Raw genomic sequence first — 26467 nt, 5'->3', positions numbered from 1 at the left:
GAGTGAGTAACAGAGGAAAACAAACAGAACACAGTGGCGTAGAGGTGTAAGAGCAGATAGAGGTGTCAAACAGGGGAAAGGAAGGGATGAGGCATAAATAGCCAAGAGTTGAGATGCATGGATGGAGCCGTGTTACCTCAGATTCAGGTGAGACATGAGACGTAATCTAAGAAAGTCTGTAACGTTCCCAGTGAAGCCCAAAGTGTGGGGCAAGAAACAACATCAATGAACCAGGCTGAAGAAGAGGAGGGAGGAACATTTATTTTAACAAATAAAAAATAACGTTAATAACAAGTAACGTAAAACCAACTTTCCTCCAAGAAGCCGAACTGCCTATAAAGAGACAACAAACAGAAGTGAACTTAAAGATCACAAGACTCCAGAGTCTATCACTAATCTCCTTTAAAGACCACGAGAGCAAAAGAGGCCGTACTACAGGAGTCACTACTACCAAGCACACAGACACTGGAGCTGCCAAATGGTCCACTGGAACCCATACCAGGTCTCCACTGGCACCCAGTCCAGGTCTCCCCTGGCACCCATACCAGGTCTCCACTGGCACCCAGTCCAGGTCTCCACTGACACCCAGTCCAGGTCTCCACTGGCACCCAGTCCAGGTCTCCACTGGCACCCAGTCCAGGTCTCCACTGGCACCTGATCACCGATAGACGTCAGGCACTGGGAGAGAAAGGGGACACACATACGCAAACAAGTACACACAGCACCTAACAAAGTCCGTTTGGAGTAATAGATCAGTTTAAATCCTCTGCAAAAGTCTGCTCGCATGTATTGACCAGGGGACGTGGCTAGGATACATTTTGAATATATCTTTTAATTATGTTTTTGTAAATGTGTAGGAACAATTAATTAGGTTGTAGCTGCCGCTCCACAGAACAGACAGAAACATCATGTTTTCATCTTTGGTTTTTCACAGTTTGACTGTTTTTTACCAATTATGTAAACTTGTCACACGCCTCTTCTTCTGCAATGGTTTTAATGGCACCTGACGGGAGAATTAACACCTCCAGCTGTTTCTGTTGATGAACCAACTCCTAATATTTCCATAACAGCAGTAGACGGAAATGTTTTAATTTAAAATTTTTTCATTCCATTTATTCTTTTGCCAAATTTCCTGAGATTTAATAAAATGTTATTTGTGTTTAGAAGCCCAACAAGTTTTAGGCAGGGACAAGTAGATCTCGTCAGTGCCTTGATGACTATTACATTTAACCAATATTCCCAACTTTCCACCCACCTCTTCTGTCTCACTCATTTTTCCCACTCACTCAAACCAGTCGTGGCAGAGTCTGGTTCTGCCTGAGGTTTCTCCACATTAAAAGGGAGTCGTTGTTGTTTCAGGTCGTTTCTCTATACTTTCTTTATATAATTTTATAATCATAATAATGAGACCAATGATAATAATTGTAGCCATGGTTGTGGAGTCGGGTCTTGGGAACATTTTAAAGCGTTTAGATCAACACTCTCCATCTCTGCAGGAAGCGACAAAAGCAGAGAGTTAAGAAACGGGAAAGCACAAAACTCCGATGGAGAGTAGATGCTGAGTTGGTAACGTGCATGAATGGGATGTGAACGCGTCAACAAGGAGCCGGGGAAGAGGAAAGAGGAGCTTAATGCATCATGGGAAGTCCCCCGGCTGTCTAGGCCTGTAGCAGCATATCTAGGGGGATGGTTCAAGGCAAGCCTGAACCAACCCTATAACTATAAGCTGTATCTTATCCCCAAGGATTCACCATGTCTCGTTATATTATACATTGTGCAAAATCCAAGAATGTATTACAAGAACAGAAAAACAGACACTAATGAAAATCTCAAGACTCAAGGGAAGGTCTTTAAATATAAAAACCTACACATGCATTAAAAATTAATAATACAAAATAATTTAGTGTAGTCTGTGGGAGAAATGCTTTAGAGAATAATGTTTTATAATGATACAGAGATGACACTAGGATTTAGCCTCACTAGATGAATTAGGTCTCTGATTAATATGTTAAGGGTTAGGGTTAGAGTTAGAGTGGAGCAAAACACAAGACACGTTTGTTAAACCTGACCTATAAACTGTTCAAACGTTTACAGTGCATTTGGTAGATTATAATTCGTATTCTAATGGCATTAGCATTTTCAACATGTGGCATAACCAATCAAATATTGAGGTCGTCCAGGCCAATGTTAGGTTCAATGATGCCAGATACTGAAAATATGCTCTGGATATGTCGAACTGTATTTGTTATTTTGGGTTCTGAACTGCCCCCATGTAGGTACACTGTTTATTTCCTCTGGTTAAAACAGTACAGAGACTGCAGACACAAATTGTGTGATATTGTGAAGTATAAATCAAGATACTTAAGATAGGAAAAGGCCTTGAGGGGAAGAGGAAGTGTGGAGGATTTGCAAACAACGGCAAAAAAGATCGGATTTGGCCAAAGACATAAAAAAAAGAAAGAGGGAGTCAATGCATAAAAGAGTGGGCACTGAACGGAGAAGACCAATTAGGAGAACTGGACAAAGTGAAAACTAACCAGGACAGATGAACAGAGAGATAGAAAGATGTGTAAAACATGGGGAGAGAGTGAGATGGAACAAGAGGAGAAAAAAATCCTATAGATTAGAATAGAGAATTAAAGAGGAAGAGATGAGAAGAGAAAAACAGCAGCAGCAGTGAGTGAGAGATGGAAAGATTTGCAGAAAGAGAGAAGGATGGAGGGATGGGTGAATGGAGAAAAGAGAGGCAGAGGTGGTAAACTGTTCATGTGGAACTTATCTCTTTCCATTGTTGACACTCTGTGACCTGTATCACACACAAACACACACAAAGTCCTGTCTCCATGACTTCAGAGGACGTTACACTGAAGTACATTCATTTCCTGGAGCCTAACTCCACCACTAACCATAACTACTACTCACCTCACACTAAGCATAACCTTACCCTCACCCTCCATATGCCTCCACTTTCAAATTCCACCATTCACATTATGGGAACTTCACCTTTCAAGTGTTTACTCCGCCTCTCAGCCGACGTCAGCTGGGACCGGCTCAGGCCCTGTCCCCTGACCCGTAAAGGATCAGTATTACAGCAAATGGATGGATGGACTTGTTTGTCCCCATAATGAGGCTGTGTAAACCGTTTCACGTCCCCACTACAAGAGGAAATCAGACATGCACATTTACTCAGAACAGCTGTGTGACGTCCAAAAGTGATGGATACTCCACACGTGTTTCTTCCTCAACAGCTGCCTTATCTCTTTGACTCGTGTTTGATCAGATCACTGAAGATAAATACCGACCTGTCCTGTAAACAACAGATGAACTACAATTCCCTGCTGACTCCTAGACTCCAGTCAAGTTTCATTCTTTAAGAGTGTAAATGAATAAAACTGCAGCAAACCAGCCAGAAAGTAAATAGGTTTTAGTACAAGAATTGTTATTTGAGTTACTGACTGAGTTTCTTTTTCTCTAATCTTCTTTGTCGTGTATGATTTTTGTCTTTGCATTAATCTTTAAGCACATTGATTCCACACCTGTTGAAATGTGCTGTGTGAATAGATTCAGTGAATAAGTCACTGTAGCCGTAGCAAAGCAAGGATTAGCTGCAGGTGTCAGTGTAAATTACAGATTTGTCAATATGAACATACCGACCCTCCAGCCATGACATTCTGCTCAAACCCTCTTCATTCAAACGCTGGAATCTCGTGAAATAGTTCCCTTGAATCCAACGGCATCACCGTGTTCAAATAGGAACCCAGCAGTGTAACGAATGCAGATGTTTCCTTGCAGGTGTAGATTATGGTTAGCATTGGTAGTAGGCGGATCAGAGACAGTGCAGGGCCGATGTAAGGGAGCACCTTTATAATCTCATCACACCTTCATGTCCCCCTTTGCTCTGAGCATTTCTCTTTGATAGCTTTTCTGTGAAACACATAGGGAGTAAACACATCCTCAAAACTTCCATGCAGTCCTCGAAAAGCTAATTAGATCCTTCAAGTGTTGCATTTAGATTGAATCCAACAATGAACCTCTCCCATTACAATCTATTTGTCTAGACTCTTAGAGTATTTGACGCTTTCCTTTGGACATTGAACTACTAAATTACGTGAGTCTCACATTGATGTTCTCAAAAATTCTCAACAGGCCTCTGAGGTTCGGATAAAACCATTTGAGCAGTTTTAGAGCAATGTTTGTACATTTGTGTTGTTGGACTTCAGATCTGAGTCAGCATAGGGATTAAACCTCGAGAGCTGCTCTAAGGCATTGAGCTCGTTCAAAAAGGTCATTAACACTATGAGAGGAGTGAATCCAAGACTTCAAAACTTAGAGGAGTGTTCACCCCGGACACACTAAGCCCTTTGGTTAGAAGCATTTCTTAGACCTTCTGAATATTTTGTTGTTTCACTTCAAAACTGAGCCTGACATGAAAAAAAACACGTCCTCCAAACCTCCAAGACCACATGTTTACCTGAGGATTTAACCTTTAACATGAAGAGAGATTTTACCAGACGCACTTTACCTTCAGTTCTTGAGCCATTTGACTCTCACGACATTGGAACGTAAAGTTTTAGTGAGTCTCACAATGGCTGAGCTTTTGACCTCAAAACTTTTTAATGGGCCCAATGACTCTTTGAGCCAGTTGGACAGGACCGTTTCTGCCTGTTTGTACGCTGCAAGTGCACAAAAACATACACACACACACACACACACTCACACACACAACAAGAGACAGAGGTGGAGAAAAACTGCAGCACTGTGTGAGAGACAGAAATAGTTGTAGAGAGAGAGAGAGACTAGAGGAAAGGGGAGAAAATGGTTGGATGGAGTGATAAAAGGGAGAGAGAGGCAGCAGAGGTGGTGAACCGTTCAAGTGGAACTCATCTCTCTCCATTGTTGACACTCTGTGACCTGTATCACACAGACACACACACACACACACAGACACACACACACACACAACACTCAAACAAACAGAGGCCGTGCTTGGTGAACAGGTTGGAGCCTTGACATGAATATGCAGCCAAACACTCCAGAGACAGGAAATAACTGCAGCAATGTTCAGTCCAACTGACAAAACAAAGGTAACAACAGATATTTGATGTCTGTTGTCTACTGAACTGTTACTGATATGTATTTGTTGACCAGAGAGCTTTATAATTTTTTGGTTTCTAATATTTAGGTTAAGGAGGAGGAGTTGAAAATAGGTAAAGGTGCTTTCAAATATACAGATACACTTCAATGCAAAGTAATTACAGTTGTACTTAATATTAAAGATGGGTCTGTATCAAGTCTGTTTATGCCATTCAAATCTGTGTTTTCGCATGGAGAGATTATTCTTTCCTTCCATTATCTATACTGCTTATCCTTTGATGGGCTTTGATGAGGTGTGGGGCTGAGCCAAATCCCAGCTGATATTGGGGCGAGAGGCAGAAATACTCATCGCATGAGAAAATCAAATATGCCCCTTGGGTTTACAGGCTCTAGTACTGTGTATTTCTATAGTACAAATTAAGATCTCTGAGTTTCCATGAAAGTTTCCCATGAGCTATTTTCAAAACTTTCAAAATATAGTCACTGTAAAAAGTGAAGAACTCACAGACTTCCGGACTTTTCCTCTTTTCCTATTCTATCCGAATGAAGACACTGTCATGAGGACATGATCTGAGATTTACGAGCTTGTAACATATTTGTATGCAACTTGTATCCGATTGTATAAATATCTTTAGGTTTCTGCAAAAAATTCTGATAAAATAAAATGAAATAAACATATAGGACATGGAACACGTGCGAAAACATAACTCTGCCCTTCAGAACTCTGGTGTTTGTTGTTTTTATTTTTGATATATTTAAAACTGGATCTGCAGTCTTCTGTTTTCACGACTCTATTAATGCAATTTGACTTGTCTTATCTCGTCTCTGATTTAGCTCCTGGTGTAAAGCCTGTTTAAAGCGGCATCTCATGGGGCTGGAAGCCGACTCACTCAGTTAGACGCACCCACACACTCGTAAATCTCACACAGACAAGCCTTTAAAAGGTTTAGGAGTGTAGCAGCACTTAGACAGATTGCCTCTATCTCTTCACTATAAAGGCATCACGCATACACACATGCTCTCGCTATAGCATTCAATTACCTGTGTCTGTTCACTATACAAGCCCATATACACACACACACACACATAATCATTCAATTACACTAAACTTATCGATTTTCATTCACAGTGGTGTGCACATTGTGTTCAGCCACATTGTGTGGTGGTGTGTGGTTGGTAGAGGTGTTTCGAGCATGAATGGGATGGCAGCTGGTATGAATATATCTTTTATTTCCACTTTGTTTGTCTGCAAATTTCAGTGTGAGGACAGCTATTTGAAAAAGTGAGTTCATGTTGTTCGGTCGAACCTTCTTCAAAGGGCCGGTTGAGGGTTAAGACTTTGGGATTTAGCATTAGGTTGCGTTCCTTGAAGGCCGGGGTCATCTCCCTTACTCTCTCCTCACAGTTCCTGTCTATATTGGCTGGTAAATAAAAACAAATAACCAATTAATACAAATTAAAACGAACAAGGTGGAGCATAGCTTGTGCAGTTTTGGTTTACGTGTCCCCACAAATATTGAAAATCCAAGCTAAGGACCTGCAGTTCTTCTGGTGTCTTCAGTGACATTTCTGTGGAGTGTTGGAGGTTCTGCTCCCTCTGATAAAGCAGTTTGAAGTGCTTCACATGGAGTGGCATTAAAAGGGTGATATTGAAGAAACTTTGGGCAATGAAAAAAAAAACACTTAAGCGGGCAACACACTCACAAACTGCACATGCACTTCGGTTATAGAGTTCAGCCCTTCTGCTTTTCTTATACTTTGTTTGCTTAAATTTCCCCATTTTCATCTTGTGTGTTTATGTCTGTGTCTCAGATCGCAATGCCCAGTAGAAAAATTACTTATTTACAAGTTCACTCTCGTCTTTATTAGCTTTCACTGCATCTTTAAAAAATTCACTTCACATTCAACCCAACACATGTTTTCGTCACAGTTAGTGGTTTGAGACTAGATTCATTTCATGAAGATCCTCAGTAATTGAAAAGGTATGTAGAGTAAACAAGAGAATGCTTGTTTACATCTTCATGTGTATGGTCTCATATGGTCTCACACACACACACACACACAGAGAGAGAGAGAGAGAGTTCACTGTTTGTGTGTGTGTGTGGTGAGGGTCACTGCTTTCATATCCAGTCCTGCTCAGCAGCGTTTTGATTTCCCCACTGAAATCACCAAAATGACTGCACACAAAGACACACACACACACACACACACACACACACACACACACACACATGCATATTGTGTTGGATAGTAATGAAGCTCTTTGAGAGTCACATAACACATGCTGTCTGTTTCCCCATCATAGCTGAAAGTGACAATCACTGATGTTAAGGAAAGGGTAACAATAATAGATGTGTCTCTGCTTCCTCTCTTTTCTTGATGCTATTTATTTTCTTCTCTCTTCACAGAACTTTTTCTTTATCCTTTCTTTTCATCGTGTCTCTGCCAACACCGGAATAAAAATGCTTCAGAGAAACCAAAATCAAAAACCAATGCCGAGAGAGATCTGTTGTTGTTGTTAACACGGTTACAAAGTTGGTTGTTACTTTTGTCCACTTTATCTTTGTTTGTCCGAGTGAATAAAATACTTGAAGCACTTTTCAGTTTGCAGCAATGAACATTTACAAAAAGTATTTGATTATAATATTGTGGCAGAGGTCCAAAAGTCTGAGACCATTTGCATTTGAATGGGAAAGTGGTCTCGGACACACGGATACCACTAGTTTAGTGTGTATTTCATTCTACTTTTCCTAGCTCAAATAAACTGCAGCCTCATCAGTGAGTAAGTAGTTTTATTAAAATGTATGAATATAAATTTGAAAATAAATCTACTTTTCCATTAATGTATTAATCACAAGGTTGGTTATTCAACCCAGCTCCTCCGGTCCACATGTTGACGTTTCCTAAAACAAGAGACCGAACTCTCCAATGCTTCCGATGGCAATGATGTTAAGTTAAAAAATATACAAATACAGTTCATTGATACATGCAGGGACAGCATGTTAGGAGCACCTTGACGTTTTCTGTCATGAGGCCCATGTTGGCCTCTACTTCACACAGTTTATTTGAACAATGATAAATAGCAAGCGAGGACGAATCACAAACCATCTACCTCCTTCTCGAAGATAGCATTTTAGAGATGTTGCATGCCAAATTTTGACAGATTCTGTCTTGAAATGATGTGATCGGGGCAAAAGGGCAGCGTTCATACCCTGGACATTTTGGCTTCATGTCTGGATACTGAGAGAAAGAGGAAAGGCGTCGACAATCTTTATAATGCTTTCTAATATAGACTGGTATATTTGTATATGCTATGACTGGTGTATTGAGTTTTCAGATTCACATTCCCAGCCTGAAATGTTGTATTAGTTCACCTGTGCATCCATATAGTTGTTGTACAGGATGTAACAATCGTGCAATGCATCATGTCATTTGCTTAAATCCCAATAAAGGCAATGGCAAAGAGCACATTAATCCTGTGTGAACAATAATGTTTGATGGTTGAAATAGTTGTGTCAGTGCTACACTGGGACCACATTAAACCTCCGGGTGCAGCCCCTTTAACAGCAGCATATGACTCTCGCTGCTAAAATGGGTCAAAAATTGCAATTCTTCTGAGAGTGAAGTGGAAGTAAAATCGATTATTAAGCGACGGTGAATACGAGGCCACTGACTCCGGATATCCTGCTTTATTACCAGACAAGGGAGGAGCCGTGACCTGATTAGAACGAATGCACCGTACAGCTAACAATGAACGTGCGCTGACTTCCAAAACAACTCAAGGTTGAAAACAAACTTCATGTGGCCTTCTTTGAAAAACTTCCACGTGTCTCATCAAGGAGAAGTAGGGCAGAAAATCACTAAACAACAGCCACAAAGCAGGAATCCAACCTCGCAGCTGGCTGCATGGGTTTGCTCACGTAACGTAAAGTTATAATAGCTTTCAGTGGCACTCGCAGATGTTGATAAGAGGAAAAAATGCAAACCCCCTTAGTTTATTTGTTTGTTTGCGAAGTTGAATCAAATCGGAAAACAGGGAAGTCAGGCATTACACCTGGATCCAGTTTAAACCCTGCAGTGTGTTTCCGCCTGATTCCTCGTGTTATTTAGCTTTGCAGTTATTACATTTCTTCCGTACGAATGCAGCAGAAGAGCCATGGAGAGAGAGAGAGAGAGAGAGAGAGAGAGAGAGAGAGAGAGAGAGAGAGAGAGAGAGAGAGAGAGAGAGAGAGAGAGAGAGAGAGAGAGAGGGGGAAGAAGGAGGATGGAGAGAGGAACAGCTGCAATAGACAGAAGGATTAATGAAAGAAAAAGTGGTTGAGGACAGTTCGCCCAGAGGAAACAGAGGCAGGAAGGCGAGAAAATGCCTCAGCTTTGTTTATTACACCCTCTAACTATTACTAGTGGGGGGGCTTTACCTGCTTCAGGTATGATTTAGCATGCACTAGTGAGCTGCTCTACCTGTGGGGGTGTGTGTGTGCTGATGTGCAAATATCTTCACCTGAGGTCTGTTCTCAGCACGTGGTAATGGATGTTAGTATCTGATTTAGATTGATGAAAACAAACTTAGATGCGTTTTCATCAAGCAAAGAGAAAAGTGTTTCAACCATAGACTGTTTATAAAGATCCACGATGCGTCTCCACCTCCTCCTACTATCCAGAAACAAAGCCAGATCCAGAAGATAACCATCTTTTGCATTTTCAGCTACTGTCTGTGCTGCAGCGATCAGGGGAGGGAGGTTCCACTGATACGTGCACTTGACCAATAGCGAGTCAGTCTTAGCTGTTCACCCTTCAAATGACTTAACTGGAAGCTAACTGGAACTATCTATATTGACAGAAACTTTATTGTTGAAATGCTTTATGTGTACTTTGACTTTTGAGTTTGATCCATGTCTCATCCACTAACATGGAGGAGATGGAGTTTATGACCTACACTGCAGACAGCCACCAGGGGGAAACCCTGATGCTTTTGGCTTCACTTTTGGAGAGCTGTCATATTGTCCACACAGTGTAAGGTGACTGTGTTTGATTCGTGTTTATTTGGATGTTGTATCTTCGTGGTGCAGAAAGATGCAGACTTCACACCAGCAGGTTGTTTTCTCACATTGACCTGAAGTAGGAAAGTTTCTCTAAATCTTGGTTTTAAGACGTGGACGTATGAGCATGATTTCATGACATCACAACTAGTCTGGGAAAGCAATTATTATGCAGTGTGCAACTTACACAAGTCTGATGTGGAAAATTAAAGCCTCCAGCTCAGATACACTTAGAATTTACTTCACAGTGTAGTGAGAGATATTTTATGTCCAGAAGTTAAACTTTTTTGAAATTAGCAATATTTGCTCATAGCTTTTGGGTTTTTCACTAAGGAGGAAGGGATAGTTTTTAAGAATTTTAACCAGTTAAAAAAACAAACATATGACATGCATACAAATTGATACAGGAAGGTAATTTTAATAGAAGGAGAGGAAGCTGGTTGTAGCGTGGGGAAATTGTCATTTAGCAGGTTTAACTTGCTTTCTGACATTTACTGAACTCCAGATATTCTGCTGTAGGCTGTGAGTGAGACTGAGGCCGCTGCTTCAGACAGTCTCCAGAGTTTTTCCTGATCAAGCTGTGTATAATGTCCAGACCACATTGTTTCATTCATGTCTAGAAAAAGCTCCTGACAGCAGAATAACCCTGTTTGCCAATAGAGCAACAAAAGTGCTTTTAAGCTGTTCTAGCTGTGATGTGGCCAGTTCTCCCCGTGGACCTGAACAAGCTGAAGCTGGTGTCAGCAAGTGGGGACGAGTAAACCTGATATCAGGCTCCGCTGTGCTTTTGCTTTTGAGGTTGAATCCATATTGAGCCGAAGACAAGTAAACAGAAATGTAGGATCAAATTTAGCTGACGGTTCCACCTCTTGTAAACTAAAAGTGCCGCAGCATCTGATGTCGCCTCTGAGACGTAAGAAATATGTATTGTCACGAAGCGCCTTCATTGACAATCAGAGCGAGAAAAGGGAGCTTAAGACTGTGTGTGTGTGTGTGTGTGTGTGTGTGTGTGTGTGTGTGTGTGTGTGTGTGTGTGTGTGTGTGTGTGTGTGTGTGTGTGTGTGTGTGTGTGTGTGTGTGTCTCGCTCCACTGCCTCTACCTTGCTCTGTATCATGGGATTGAAAGAGGATTCAGCAAATAAGAAAATAAAAACCAGGTAAAAATTCTAGCGAATCCTGAGGTGGTGTTTTCTTAGTGTGATATTACAAAGGATGATTCTTTACAACCAACAAGTCTAACCTGAACTCTTTTTATCAGTTCTCTGTAGCTGACAGAGAATGATGCATTTCAGATCAGGCTTTATATGAGAATGAATGCAGACACATTTGGTATTTTCTCCATTATACTTGCTGTTATTCTCTTTTTTTTTAGTTACACGGTGGCTGAGCACGGACTCCTAAGATCACTGACAAGATCAGTTAGAGATCTGTGTAAAGCAGCCTAATAATATCTCCCGGGATGAAAGAAGATAGAGGGAGGTCAGAGAATCTCACTTTGAAATCAGCCGGCATGAGCGTCGCTTCGCTTTGCGTGTGAGCCGCCTGGTTCACAGCTCGTGTCACTTTGTGTTGCTTCCCCAAAAAAGCTGCTTGGTTAATGAGGAGGTAATTTCAGTTCTGCTTCCCTCCACCACACAAGCAACTGAAACTGAAACTAATGAACATCATCACTGAATAACATTATCTCTGTTTTCCTTTTTTTTAACCTCTCTTCTCTCACCTAGAATCTCCTTTTTTTCATTGTTGTTGTGTTGATTTTGCCCCCATTTCCTGTTTGTTCAGATGCAGCTTTGATCACCAGAAAAAATCAGGAGACACTGGGTTTTACTCTCTGTGACACAATATTTAAAAAATGCATTAGGTTACCTGTCTGCCTGCTTCGTCAGGTCCTGCTACTTGTCTGTTAATCGGTTTGCCAGGCTTCCCTCATGTTAGTCCATTGTCTCACTGATTGCTTCCCTCTACCTGCTGTACCTGCCTGTCCTGTCACTTGTCTCGTGCGGCGGCAGACATCACAGCAGCTGACAGCAGTGAAACAATAGGTCACCTCACATGACAATTAAAGACTCAGTTTAGTCACAATTGGCTTCTGAACTGTCAAACAGCACAGAGTGAGGCAACAGCCGGGGTCTGCAGGAAGCAGAGGAGGGAGACGGAGAAACAGGTATATAATGTATTCCTCATCTGTTGCTTTGATTCATTTAGTCCAAATCAGATTTGAAGCCGAGAGAGGTGCTCGACTGAGTGTCTTTCCAGTTTTACACAACTAGAAACAAGCATCACAAGTTTTTGATTTTAAAACTAAAAGGTATCAGTGAGGAATGGGTCTCACTCTTCCCTCTCATCCCACCGCTTTCTTCTCTTCACCTCTCTGCACTCTGTTGTTTGAGCTGCATGCTGAACGACAGGGAGCAAAAGAGAAACCATTAGGATTCACTGTAGCGAGAGAATATCACCGACTCCCATTCCAAAATATAAATGTGAAGAAACACAAGCCCAGGAAGTGTCGAGAGAGAAAAAACTTAAATGTCCGCAACAGAAACCATGAGACAACACAAGTGGCAGCACAGGAGAACACACAAAGATGTACCTACTGAAGGAATGTGAATTTGCAAACACAACCATGCAATCACACACACACCAGTGTATGATGGTGTTCGCATTGATGACCGATCAGAATGGCACTGTCTAATCAATCACACACTCACACACCACCACACACATGCACACGTTCATATTTAGCTTCATCACCGGGAGATCATGAATCCTGGGATATGCGTCGGCCCAAGACGCATCTTCCCATTTGATCCTCCATTCCTCGGGAATGGAAGGGACCATTTGCAATGGGAGAGACAAGTCGCGCCACTGTGACGCAGTTTGTCTTCAAGCGAGTCTCCTCGGGATGCGTCCCCCGAGTGAGACAGAAACAGGTTGTATTGATGACAACGTGTTCTGTCTTTGTAAGAGGAAAATAAATATCTCCAGTCTCTCTCTCCAGTATCCGGAGCTCATTCTTTATTTTGAGAAAACACAAGTTGTTGGTATTTTTCACTTTAGGTGACTGCTCCCGAGGTTTCTCTGTGTTTCATGACCTCAAGATCTCCACAGACCGCCGGCAGTTCACTGCAGAAATAAAACATGTCAAAGGTTTGCGTGATAAAAGAACAACAACTTTATCTTGAGTTGTTGAAAATCTGTGTTTCTTGGGCAGCACTTATTGGCCTTTAGAACAAAGGTAATATCAAGCTAGTTGCACAATCATGTCATGACGTTATCAGGGCTCGTTCAGAGTCAAACAGAACCAGAGAAAGAAGCTAAGGAGGGAATTACTCCTCCATTAAGATGCAAACTGCTCCTGCTCCATTGGGAGCGCAAACAAGTGGGTGAGGAGCAGAGAGGAGGAGACCAATAAATGAGAAGAGCAGAAAATGCAATGAGAGTTGAGGAGAAGATGGTCGTGTTGATCAAAGTGTGAATATTCACAGCGCTCCCCCACTCTGAGATGAAATACTAATTACTCTCAACAGCTGCTCAATGAGCTCAGTAAGACTCATTATCACAATGTAGTACATGTGTACCACTTTAGAAACACAGAGCGTCGCTGCTAAGCAAGTTGTCCACCAAGAGGAAATAAAAACATCTCCTTCTAGAGCACAAGTATTCCTGCAGGAAACTTAAAAACATTTCTATGGATCAATTGACGGGACAAAGACGAAGCTGTGTTATTAACTATACAATAAATAATTATGTGTCACATCTCCAGTGATCATCTTAGTTATTGAATGTGGTACCGATGTGAGTCTCAAGTGTATTCAGGATCAAATTGTTCATTCAGTTGTGTGACTCATAACTTCGCTCATAACTGGAATTGCACCCGGCAGAGCAGATACCCCCACCAAGTCCAAACAGGCCCCTTAAATTCAAATAAGCCTTATAGCGAAGGCTGTAATATGTGTCTCAGCTACTGTACACATCGGTGCTAGTTACAGGTTTGTAGCCACATTGGTTATCATACGACAGCTGAAAGAAGCTGATACCCCTATGAAAACACATTTTAATCTTGATTTGTATTTAGATCGCTAACAACCCCCTAAATATCATAAATATGAGTGTTTTTAACCAACATCCACAGATAATTCTGAGAAATCAACAAAAATGTGTTTTCGCAATGTGAAAGAAAGTGTAAAAGAGTTCCTGCGTGTGTGTGTGTGTGTGGTGTGTGTGTGTTTGTTGTGGGAAGGGAGCCTTCTTTTTAAATACTAGTTGGCAGAGAGTTTTGTTCCGAGAAGGAGCTGAGAGTTTGTTATGAATTCTAAAAACTTCAGCGAGCACTTGGTGTTGCCTCATCGTTGCTGATTAACAGAAACCCCACAGTGCATTTCAGTGTGGTCACTTTGTGTTGTGCGGCAGGACAATTCTTACTTGTTGCCTTTTTGAAGACAGAAACCATTTCACCAACTACACCGCTCTCCCATTTTTTTTAAACTCTCTCCTTCCCCATAACTCGTCTCAGTTTTCCGATGTTGCAGAATCACCACACTTACAAATAAATATGGTTTTATTTTTTAAGTGTGACAGATGGTGGGCGACCCTGTCACACAACTGGGTCAGCATGTTGGAACGATTGCACAGTTTTTTACACGAGCAGAATTAGACCCGGTGCGGCTGAAACAGACGATTGCAGCTGACCTTGCACAACACAGGCTGCAAGAGTCGGATATAAAAACAAGGAGGACGCGGCAAGATGGAAAAAGCTCAGAAAGCTATAGAGGACTTCGAAAATATATCATCTGTATTCAACCGATCGAGGATGTGCAGCTCAAACATGCTCCTTACCCCTGCAGTTATTTTTATTTAGTTGAATTAGCTGCGGTTTACCTTGCTGCTGGGACTATGGCTGAGACACGTATCCTGAGTGTATAACGGGGAAATGGAGACACAATTATGTGCGTGTGTGTTGGGAAATCTGGGGGTGTTGCTTTTTGTTTGTTGTCGGCATAACTGGCAGTCGTGCGGCATGAGAGCTGACGGCTAATCAATGCGTCATTTCCTAATGGGCTAAAATGTACACATGCACACAAATGCACACGAGCACAGCGAGGAGTATAATTGTCTGTGATTGCTTTTGGATACTCATCCACACTCACGCTGATTAGTGACAAGGCGTTAACGGGAAAAATGAGAGGCGGGGCGGGGGCACATTTGCTTACACAGTTGTTGCATATTTCTATTAATGAGAAATTTCAACCAATTAACGTGATTCTGAATCCGCTGAACAACTGCAGCAGATAGAATAAGTGTTAGCAGGAGAGCTAACGAGCGTGCTAACTCAGATAATTATCTGAAGGATCTCTTTGTGGAATTGAATTATATGAAACTAGAATAACACCCAGTAGAGCGCATATCTCCGCCAGTTCCCCGACAATCTTCTTAAATTCTATAAAGCCGCACCAAATTACACACACTCATAAATATGTGCCTTTTGTCCTCTAGATCCAGGCAATAATATAAATACAATGTTAAAGAAAGAGGAAAATAAATGCCTGGAACAACATCCATCCTTCCATCGAGTTTTGTGTAAATCGTTGTTCTTTTGTGAAATCTTGCTTCCAAACAAGCATTTTAGCCAACCGGTAAACAACTGAACAGGGGGAGGTAATCAAGAGAATGCACAGTACAAAGAAAACACAATGAACTTTTGGGAGCTAGTGAGACTAACTAGCTGTAGAATGTCCTTGGCTTGATGACCGTACCAGCACAGAGTTGGACTGATGTAAAGCACTTTGCCTTTGTACTTAGTGGGGACATGTCTGGAGTGATGAATCACACTTAACTATCTCAGAGACCACTGATGCCTGTCTGTAGTGCCAACACTAAAGAAACATGGACTCCAATGAGGAGAGTGTTACTGCTCCACAGTGATTTTCAACATTAGTGTTCTTTTGAATGTGTGTTAATAGATTGGGAAACTTAGACTGAATATGTGGACAACATGACTGCTGCCCAAAAGTCAAAATTTTTCCAGTAACTTTGGTTTTATTATGTATTATATTAGTTATCGATGCTGGGCAAATGGAGCAAAATGTCACGATTGACAGCTGAGACTGAACAATATTACATTGTTCATATTGTTTAGTCTCATACAGTATTTGATCTTCCTTTCTGGATAGTGGGATGAAGAGGGATGCGTTGTCCATCCTTATTTACAGTCTTTGGTTTCAACATGCACCCATTGAAAATGAGAGTGGTTTACTGAATGCTTTGTAAAATAAATGTATTTAATTGCGCCAAATTGATACCAACAGAACTGAGATGTTCCATGCAGTAGTAAGGATGTGATGTTTGTGTCTGCATACTTTTATGGTATTTTAAACACATATGCTGCATGCAATGTACACCTGCTGATAATAATCCATGTGCAGAAGTATATGACAATGTGGGTAGATCTACGATTGGTTTTTAATACTGTTGGCAGATACATCAACAATAGCATTTGGAAGCAACCAAGCGTACAGACTTTCACATTCAGCCAAAGCGAAGCACCAAGTCTGGGGTTGACACTTAAATGTGAGAGGCATATTTGTTATTAGAACGTATCATCATGGCTGAATTGCGGCAAATTATTATTAATGAGCAGATCCTGCACATAGCACGTCTGTGAAAAGATAAACAGTTTCCACCGCAGCCTCGGTCGATCACATGAAAAGACTGAGTCTCGCTCTTTCTGTGTACACAGATGGCAACAGAGGAGGCGACTGAATGGGTGAGAGGGAAGGAGGGCAGAGAGGAAGTGGGAGAAAATGGAGGATGGAGACAGAAAGATGAGAGCAGGGAGGAGAGGAGGAAGGAGAGAGGTGGAGATGAGGAGAGGAGGGGGGGAATGACAGCCTTAATGTGTCTGCGTGAGTGACAGCCATGTATGAATATTGCATGTGTGATTAGGGAGCAGAGAAGATGGGGCTTAAATGGCTTGTTAACCGGGCCCCTAAATACTGGCAGAACGATGGAATGGAACTGAGATAGAAAGGAAACTCAGAAGGAGAGGGAGGCGCCAGAGTACTGACGGAAAGAGAGCCCACGAGTGAGAAAGTCAGAGGATGGAATAAAGAGATAAATTACTTTATCTTTTATTAGCTTGTGTAGCAACACCTGGAGAGAGCAGCAATTGGGAATGATGGAAATAATGGAAAACGGTAAACAGGACAGAGAGACACTGACGTTCAGAAACAAACCAACGGAGCCAGGCCTGATCCAAACTGTATCAGCCTGAATAGTGACGCTTAATGCCACAGGTCAGTAAACTGAATAACTATGAATTTTATCGATCCACAGCCTCTGACATGAGCTGGATATATGCCACTGACTAACTGATACAAGTCACTGTTGAACAAAATGAAATGTTTTGTATTGGGACAATGCAAAAAACATAAGTTAGTTTACGCAAATGCAATGATTTGCTTATTTACAGATAGCGGCTTCATTCAGATCAGAGGACCTTTATCATTGTGGTTTCAATAATAAACATGCAGTTAAGGTTATGGAGCGTTCAAGAATATTGACTGTTGGTTTAAAACAGGAAACAAATAACAACCTCCTCCACTAAGAGTCCAATGTTTTCTTAATCCTTTCCCACTGTTACAACTCAACTCAATGTCAAAAGAGAATCACTTGCTGAAAAGTGGGATACATATATCTTAAAAATAAGATATAAATATTGGCAGTAATAAGCTGCTTCGTAAAATTGTCTATGGGGTCTTTTTTACAGGTGGAAGTCTTAAACCTGTTCTGCTGTTTGCCCCTGAACTGAACTTTTTCAAAATGCTGTTATTGCTGTGAAACAACAGCAGAAACTACCCAATTTACAGTTTCATCATCACATGCAGCATTAACACTCACTGTCTGAAAGATACTTTACATCCTCATCAAATACCATGATAAGGAAAATGACTCTCATGGTGACAAATACGAGTTAGATGATCAACCAGTAAAAAGATTTACCAATGAATGGACATTTACAACAATATTGAACAATATAGTTTATGGTGTTCACCACATCTGAACAGAACGTATCTCCTGTGCCCACAAATAAAAAATATTTGATGTTTTTGCTTTTACAGATTGTTTGGTTGCAGAGATTCCCTGATGAATGTGGACTTGTTACATGTGTTTGTGGAGTTTTAAGACTATTTATTGTCTGGTCCACATATGTTGCGTTTAAGAGCTGGTTTGCAGGAGAAAAGCTTTTTTATTTCAGATGAGCTGGAGAGACTGCTATTATTCTCGGGACATTTTATGATTCTTTTTGAAATAGTGTTACTTATTATTCATTTATTTATTGGAAATGTGGCATTTGATATTTGAAATTCCACAACCAAAAACCACTCGGAGCATGAAAACTTTAAAATTTCACATTCTCCTTCTCGTGACATTCACATTTGCTCTTTCTTCCAGCTTCAGGATCTGAGTTGTTGACAACACGTTTGGTCGGTGCTTTTACAGAATTAAAATTTAAATTCCTTTATGAAATAAAAATCACCAATAAATTCTGAAAGAGGTCAAATAATGACACAAGGATAACCCAGAATATCAACTTGGTTTAAAATGGTTTGCATGAAGGTAGAACAACAAAATGGACTAAAAACCATTAATATGTTTCTGTTTCTAGGGATTTGTTGAGGCTTGAAATTGTCCACTTTAGCCAAGACACCATGTAATTAATACAATAATATTTAATTTCACTAATTATTGGGCGAGAGTGAACAAAAACACTGGTAGCATTTTGCAAGACTGGCAAGCTCGGCGGTTGATCCCTGCACGGAATCATGAATGTGGTTTTCATTGTTCGCTGCCTTTTTGGACAAGTTTTTGGCAGTAAACAGATTTTGTGTTTGCAGCATCTCAAACTTATTTCAGGCGATGCAGAGTTTTTCCCAGCAACCGCGACCAGTTTCTGGCAGTGCCGCAGCTGTGATTGGGCAGTGCTGGGCCATGCTAATCGAAAGTGGCTGCATGCTGCCCACTCTGGCACCATGTCAGATATTGACGGAGCAGCAGGCACTTTATCAACTCCAAATTCTTGCTGTGGGACATTTTCTGGCTGAGTGAAAACGCTGCCCAAGCCAGACATACACGCACATGGGCACACAAATGGCACACAGACCCACACAGACCCACGCACAGAGTCACACACAGTCACACCAACACTCACAAATGCAAAAATATGTAAGCATAGAGAACAAATGTAACACAGACTTAGAGGGGGCGGATGGTTGAGGTGTGAACATGTAGATGACAGGCATATGGACAAGAATAACCAGCCGACACGTTCCTCTTGCTTTCCTCGTCTCATTTCTATGAATAAAAGATCGTCAACAATACTCAACACACATGAATACACATTTACACATGGTTAATTTACACATTAGAGAAGATGTTTCATTTAGACCTCATTTAGACCTTTTAGTGACTTTGATTCTGACTTTCTCACTCACACCTCTGGCTCCTTTTATTATTTTCTTCGTGGTTGTTGATTTGCTCAATGACTTCAATGTTTATGGATCATGTGACTTGAATAATCTATTGCTGTCTTCAACACTGCTCAGAATGTTTTGCAATCTCCAATGGCCAATGTGGTTATTGTATGATTTAACACAAAAAGTTGTATGTTTTGCAGGCTGGGCCTCACCTTGTATCTTCAAGCTTTGCAGGTATAAGCTAAAATCATTTTCCATTTATCCATTATCTGTGCGGCTTTCCCTCTGAGGATTGCAGCTGACATCTGGCGAGAGGCGGGATTCACGCTGGACGGGTCACCAGTTTATCACAAGCTCGACAAAACGAGACAAACACTCACTCACAATCACACCTACAGTCAATTTAGAGCCTTCACTTAACCTAACCACCATCTCCCTGTCTCTGGACTTTGGGAGGAAGTTGGAGTCAAACAAGTGTTATTTTTACAACATACGTAAATTTGTTTTTCGCTATAAAAATGTGAGTATATGAAAAATTCCCATGTTACCAATAGTCATGTTAAGTAAACTTATTCGGGACAATAAATAAGTAAATATCACACAAGGCCCTGAAGGAAACTGACGTGCTGTGATTCTTCCTCCAGTCTGTGAACATGCAGAGACACATGCTTCTGTCACATGTACCCCCCCCCCACACACACACACACACACACACACACACACACACATACACACACTCATCAGAACTAACACTCACCAGATAAAAATAGATATTGTCTATTTGTCAGTGTCTTTAAACTTAATTTCCAACATTAATTGATTATTGACATTGACGATCATTTCATTGATTATTCCTTCATTACCTCATAATTAAAAGTACAGTTAGTGTTAGAGCAACTAAAACCCATTTAGTTAATTCCTAGAAAGGCAATAAAGGACTTCATTAAAAATAAACAGTTTATTCACATTTGATGCTAATGTCATATAAAGGATACACACACACAAAATGTCACACAAAGATGAAAGGTAATGGACTATATACAAACTTTTCTTCACTCTCTCACTAACATTGCATTGACTTACAATCATTGACTGAAAATTCACCCTGACCTTCACCGTTATTGCAAAAACTTTAACCTCAATCCCTCGTGAAAAATGTCCTTAAATCAACCCTAAAATTTGGTCGTTTTATTTTGGAGACCTGGCTCCACAAAATGACTTATTCTGTGGAGTGACTGTGGATAAAGACTTGCGTCCCCCACAGTGAGACACACAGCACACACACACACACACACACACACACACACACACACACACACACACACACACACAGACACACACACACTTCGTCCTCCTGCCAGGAAGCACATCTTTTTCCACAGACTACTCTGCTGTGCACTGACCCTCCCGAAAATTTTTGCATTTTGCTTCATTGAAAGCTAATGATGTGGCGTAAACATCATCACTCACGCTGAGGTGCCCCTTCTCAGATGCACAGGCCAGACAAAATATGAAGATCATTCCAGATGACAAATACCTTTTACCACATTTGTGATGCTGTCAGGAGACATGTGTCATTTCTTTTGTGAGAGTCAGTCCCCTGTTGAGAAAATGTGACATGTGGTGATCACAGTTTTTCTATATGAAATATATTGTAAATTATTCGCTATTCAACAAGAACAGCTTAAAATTGAACTATTTAAATTATCATGTTCAGCCTCTGTAACATATACAAAATCTAATTAATAAAATAGAATATTTTTTTGATATCTGTATTAGAAAATGAAAGGGGGTGAACTCTACTGGCCAGAAGTTATACTTGAGCTTGTGTCAATTATTTTTAATAACAGATATTCAGATATTATACATTTTACAACTAATTTGCATTTTTTTCTGTAAAGTACATCAACTAGAATGGCAAATTCCCAGCAGTATTCTTGCTATAGGCTCTTTCATTTCATTATTTTATTGTATTGATTTATTGGAAAACGTGATTTTCTCCACTCAGAATCACATAACTTTGATAAACAATATTTAAAATGCAGCCCTTGCAGGACTGTAAGGGATAAACTCAACTGTGACATGGCAATTCTAAGTCAAATCTAAGTTGCAGTAAAGGATTTGGAGCTGTTTGAGGGAAAGAGCAAATGAGAGAGGATGAGAGATGAAGAAGAGATGGAGAGAGATTCGAGAAAAGCACAGAAGAAGATACTGGAGCAGGGGAATTAAAAAGAAAGACAAAAAGTCACTGGTAAAAAAGAGAAAGTTAAATAAAAGAACTTTGAGGAGCTTATCGCTCATTTGATAATCATCATTCAATTTGATTGGTTGGCAGATAGAGAGTCAAGAAGGCACCTACTCATAATTGTGCCTCCCAGCTCGGCCTGACTGGGTCGCTTCACATATCCTGTTCATTTGGGTGTTTCTACCTTTGTGAGGGCCAATTTGAAACATAGACCTCGTGAGTGTGGATGTCTTTGGGCCGCGAGGACATTTTGGATGTTTGTGTTGGTTAATCCTTGAGGTAAAGGTTAAGTAAGGATTGGAGTTAAGGAAAGGTCGTCACAGATACAGATATACAGACCTCTGTACTGACGTGTGAGAGACAGATAAGGAGAGACAGGTAAAGATACAGAGAGGAGATTATGTCCAGGTCCATTCTGAACTGTCGTTGACATTATCATGGATCAAATAAAGCATATGTCTGGGTCTGAGGATTTTCTTTTGGGACAGCGTCTTCTCTCCTTAGTTGTCCATTTTTGTAATGAAACTACTATTTCTACTTTTATGTCAGCAGACCTTAAAGGCAAGTGCTGGCAATACAAAAACAAAGAGAAAATCAATGCACATACAGGGGGAAATTATGATTTTTATGTGGGGAATAAGCTTCTCTTCGTTTTTTAAATCATACAAAAACCTAATGCAAAATCCAGATTGTCAATAAAATAGGAACGATTTTATAAGGGCTAAGTCGATTCCAACAGTGAAGGTCTAGTGAAGTGTATCGAGCAGATATCAATCCTTTCTGCATTGAAATCATGTCATTTTGTGGGTCATTGTTAATGTTCGAGTCATTAAATGGGAAATAAAGTTGTCGTCTTTTTAAGTGTTACTGAGGAAAAAAAAGGTCAAACTACAATTTGATGGTTTTTCTGAACATGTTTCTATAATTTCCTGAAGAGGATAAGAGTTTGATTTATGATGAACTGTTTCATATCGTCTCCATAATGCACACTTGAAACATGATGAGAATTTGGATGAAGTCCATTTGTCATCACTTTGCAAAGCTTTTCTCCAACAAGTCAATGTTACATATAAAGAAATTAGTCCATCCTGAAAGAGCTGCTGTTTTCCTTATTTACAGAATTGAATGATAAAGTGCAGTTAATTACTTTTCTGAGGTAGATAAAATGTTCTGGAACGGCAACATCTCAAGCATCAGCTTTGATTATCTGTCCTTAGATTGACAAAAAGAGAGAGAGAGAGAGAGAGAGAGAGAGAGAGAGAGAGAGAGAGAGAGAGAGAGAGAGAGAGAGAGAGAGAGAGAGAGAGAGAGAGAGAGAGAGAGAGAGAGAGAGAGAGATAGACGCAGGTGGTGAGTTCTAGGCCTGTAAAACCTTTGGAGACAGTTCAAACCTCCGGGGACCAAGAGAAGAACATTTTCATCTCTGTTCTTTTCTCCTTTTTTTATTTCGTCATCACTCGCACTTTTTTCCTCTTCTCATCCTCGATCCGTTTTTTTCTCAGATGTTCTTCATGTCGCCCTTCATGCTCAGGTTTCCTCTCTATGTGAGTCGTGTGCATGTAGCGCCATCTAGTGGTGAATCCTATGGATGGCAACACTCTGCACCTTTAGTCACAGAGTTATTCAGAAACTAAAAAGAAACTTGAGAGAGAAACAAGAAGAAACCATTCTGTCAAAATTAAGGACAGGAGGTAATTGGCTTGGTTAAGTTTAAACACTGTTATTACACTTTGGCTTATCAACAGATTTAAAAGACACATAACATGTTCATTTTTGAGCTCTAGAGGTGCTGGTAGCAGACTTCTTTACCTATTCAAAATATCTATTCATTGTTTTAATCATTGTAGCAGTGGTGCAATGTTGACATCGGTGTGGAAAGCCTCTGCCGGCCTGGCTCTCTGCAAAGTTCAATAATCCACCAACCAGCACATCTCAGTCTCACAGACGTATGTGTTGCAACTTGTTTGTTAAATCCAAACACAGATGGAAATGTGAAAAACGATTCATGGTGTTATGGGGTGGAGCATGTTAGCTGTTTTTTTTCCACTCTCTGCACTGAGCGTCATCACAATAATAATTTGTTGAGCAAGTCCTTTAATGCAAAAGCAGTAACGCAAATGTCCAACAACACATTTATTAAGGAGAAGATAGACAAAACAACACAGTAGCAGAGCTTTGGAACGGGTGGTGGCTCAACAAAAGTCACCGTAAAGTGGATATTTAATACGTTTGTGGTGCAAGGTTGAAGGAGATGACTGATTATACATAGAGTAAATAACTTTTAGGATATTTCAACATAAGGTAATTAAAAGTTGCAAGTCCCCCCCCCCCCCCCCCCCCCCCCCCCCCGTCTGAGTACATGCTCATCCAATACCTTGCTCTTAATGGTTTATCACTCAAGCCGGCAGCAGGAGGAGAGGCCCCTGCGTATTACATCGTGGTGAGGAAGTGGTTCAAACCTGGCTAAAAAAGCTTGTTAAATGACCCATCACCACACCAGAGACCATCAACACCACCAACCTGTGGATTTATTGTATATAACGTGATGTCTTATAAAATCTTCTCCCTCGTCCCCATGCTCTGAATTGATCAATCAATCACCCAGTGAATGTGAACTCTCCAGCTGGAAGGTGGCAAAGACGATGAGTCATGTATTCTTTCTCTCTTTCAGATATTAACTCGGAATTCAAGGATATTGATTATTCCACAGTTTGTTGTTGTTGACACAGTTTTAATAAGAGAAGTAATGACACCATCAAAAACACTATGAAACAGTAAATTAAAACTAATAATCTGATTGTGATATTTATATATGATTAAAAGAAGTTCCCATGCTGCTCTTCTTTGACTCTTTCTCTCCCTTCTGACTTCCCTTCTTGTCCACAACCCCTCCCTTGTTGTTGTTCTCTGCTCTTTCTTTCAGTTCCTCCTCGTCCTCCTTCTTCTTCTTTCTTTTCAACACCCTCCCCGGCCTCCCGCTCTCATATTGTCTAATTTTTCTCCCTCCATCCTCCGTCTCCTCTCTCTGCCGAGGGCAACCCGGCTGTGATGCTGCTTTAGATCCACTCGGGGGCCTCCTGTGTGTGAGGCAGCAAAGACAAGTGACACCTGAATGCCTCAGGACTCTCCTTATTCATGTGTGTGTGTTTGTCATGTGCTAAGCTCTGGGCTTCACCAAAGGGATATAAATGTTTGCCTTGCAGCAGGTGATCAGTATGTCCCCATGAGGGAGAACTCTTGCTCCTGCACATAGAGATATTTTGAATTTATCCTGTAGTTTTTTTCAGGCCATGTCTTGAGGCATTTCGGTCTGTCAGTCAATCCAGACAGAAATATCTTTTGAATGGACTCACATTAAACTTTCCATAAATATTTGTAGTAGCAGGGGATAAAACCTTGATGTTCTTATGACTTTTCATTTGACACGACCAAGATGTCAAAGTATTCATCTCAGGATGCACTTGATGGACTGGCACAACATTCAAGGTTCCGAAGATGATGTGTCCTGACGTCTATTCAGACGCCTCCATGGCTTTGTGGTTTTGAGTGAAATGTCTTTACAGCATTCCGACAGATTGTCACAACAGGTACAGATTGCCCCGTCTGGATTCATGAATTTGTCCATTGTCTTCCACTTATCCAGGCTTGGCTCGCAGAGGTCGCCTGCCAAACAGGGTACTCCACACATCCCTCTTCTCAGCCACGATTTCCAGCTCTTCCTGACGGATCCCGATGCGTTTCCAGGCCAGATCAGATATGTAAACCTCCAGTGGAAGGTGCCCAGGAGGCATCCTGATTATATGCTCGAACCACCTCAACCATCTGGATTCAATTCAGTCTTATTTGTGCAGCACCGAATCACAACATACATTTCCTCAAGGCACTTTACATCTTCAGGTTAAGACCTCACAATATTATTAATAGAAACCCAAACATCACTTACCGAACAGTGAAGGGGAAAGAAAACTCCCTTTTCACATCTTCAGACAGAACTGAACTCCGGGGGGGAAGGAAAGAGGGAGAGTGAAAAGAGAGAGACTAAGAACTGTTGTGGGGGCTTACTTGTGTATGTAACCACTGTAATAACAGCAGCAATGATAGTAGTGCCTATTAATAGCAATAATGAGGATAATAAAACTGATAATAAATAACTCAAATCATAATAATAATAAAGAATCCCTGTTTTTTTATATTTTATCACCACATTGTAGTTTTCATTTGTCTAATACTTGGGCTAAATTCATGACAAAATTTCCTCCCTATATAAATACATACCACTTGATGCAATCAACATTATTACGATGCCTGCTAAAAGTTAACATATATATAGATAGCACAGTAAAGCCTCACGTAGCTGACACTAGAGACAAGTCTGGAAGAAAAAAAACATCCCATGACAACACAACAAAACAACTTTTCAAACCCCAGGTTGTGAACTGTTGTTTTGGAAGGTAGTGTATATCCAACTTTGTCCCACTTTGGGGTGGGCCATTTCCTGTTTCAACAAAACAATGCCCTTGCGCTGAGGTAGGTGAGCAAATGCTTTTCCCAGCTGTGCTTGGAAAACTTGACCAGCCTGCCCAGACTCCTGACCTCAGCTCAACGACTTTGAGGTG

At 40.9% G+C, this 26467-nt stretch overlaps 1 protein-coding gene across 1 annotated transcript in view; it reads right to left on the bottom strand.

The window, feature by feature from the left end:
- si:dkey-177p2.18 (phospholipase B1, membrane-associated) overlaps positions 1-25642 on the bottom strand; it is a 108764-nt gene extending 83122 nt beyond the window's left edge. The window contains exons 1-3 of the mRNA XM_061071927.1: positions 25538-25642; positions 500-678; positions 311-333 (exon numbers count right to left, since the gene is read on the bottom strand). Coding sequence (XP_060927910.1) covers positions 311-333; positions 500-678; positions 25538-25642 — 307 coding nt within the window. The remainder of the gene's footprint in view (positions 1-310; positions 334-499; positions 679-25537) is intronic.
- Between the last annotated feature and the right edge of the window lie 825 nt (positions 25643-26467).

The sequence above is a fragment of the Limanda limanda genome, chromosome 5 (genome assembly GCF_963576545.1).
Source record: "Limanda limanda chromosome 5, fLimLim1.1, whole genome shotgun sequence".
In the NCBI taxonomy this organism is placed as follows: domain Eukaryota; kingdom Metazoa; phylum Chordata; class Actinopteri; order Pleuronectiformes; family Pleuronectidae; genus Limanda; species Limanda limanda.
Note: the sequence above shows the minus strand (reverse complement) of the source record. Positions and strands in the feature narration are given on the sequence as shown.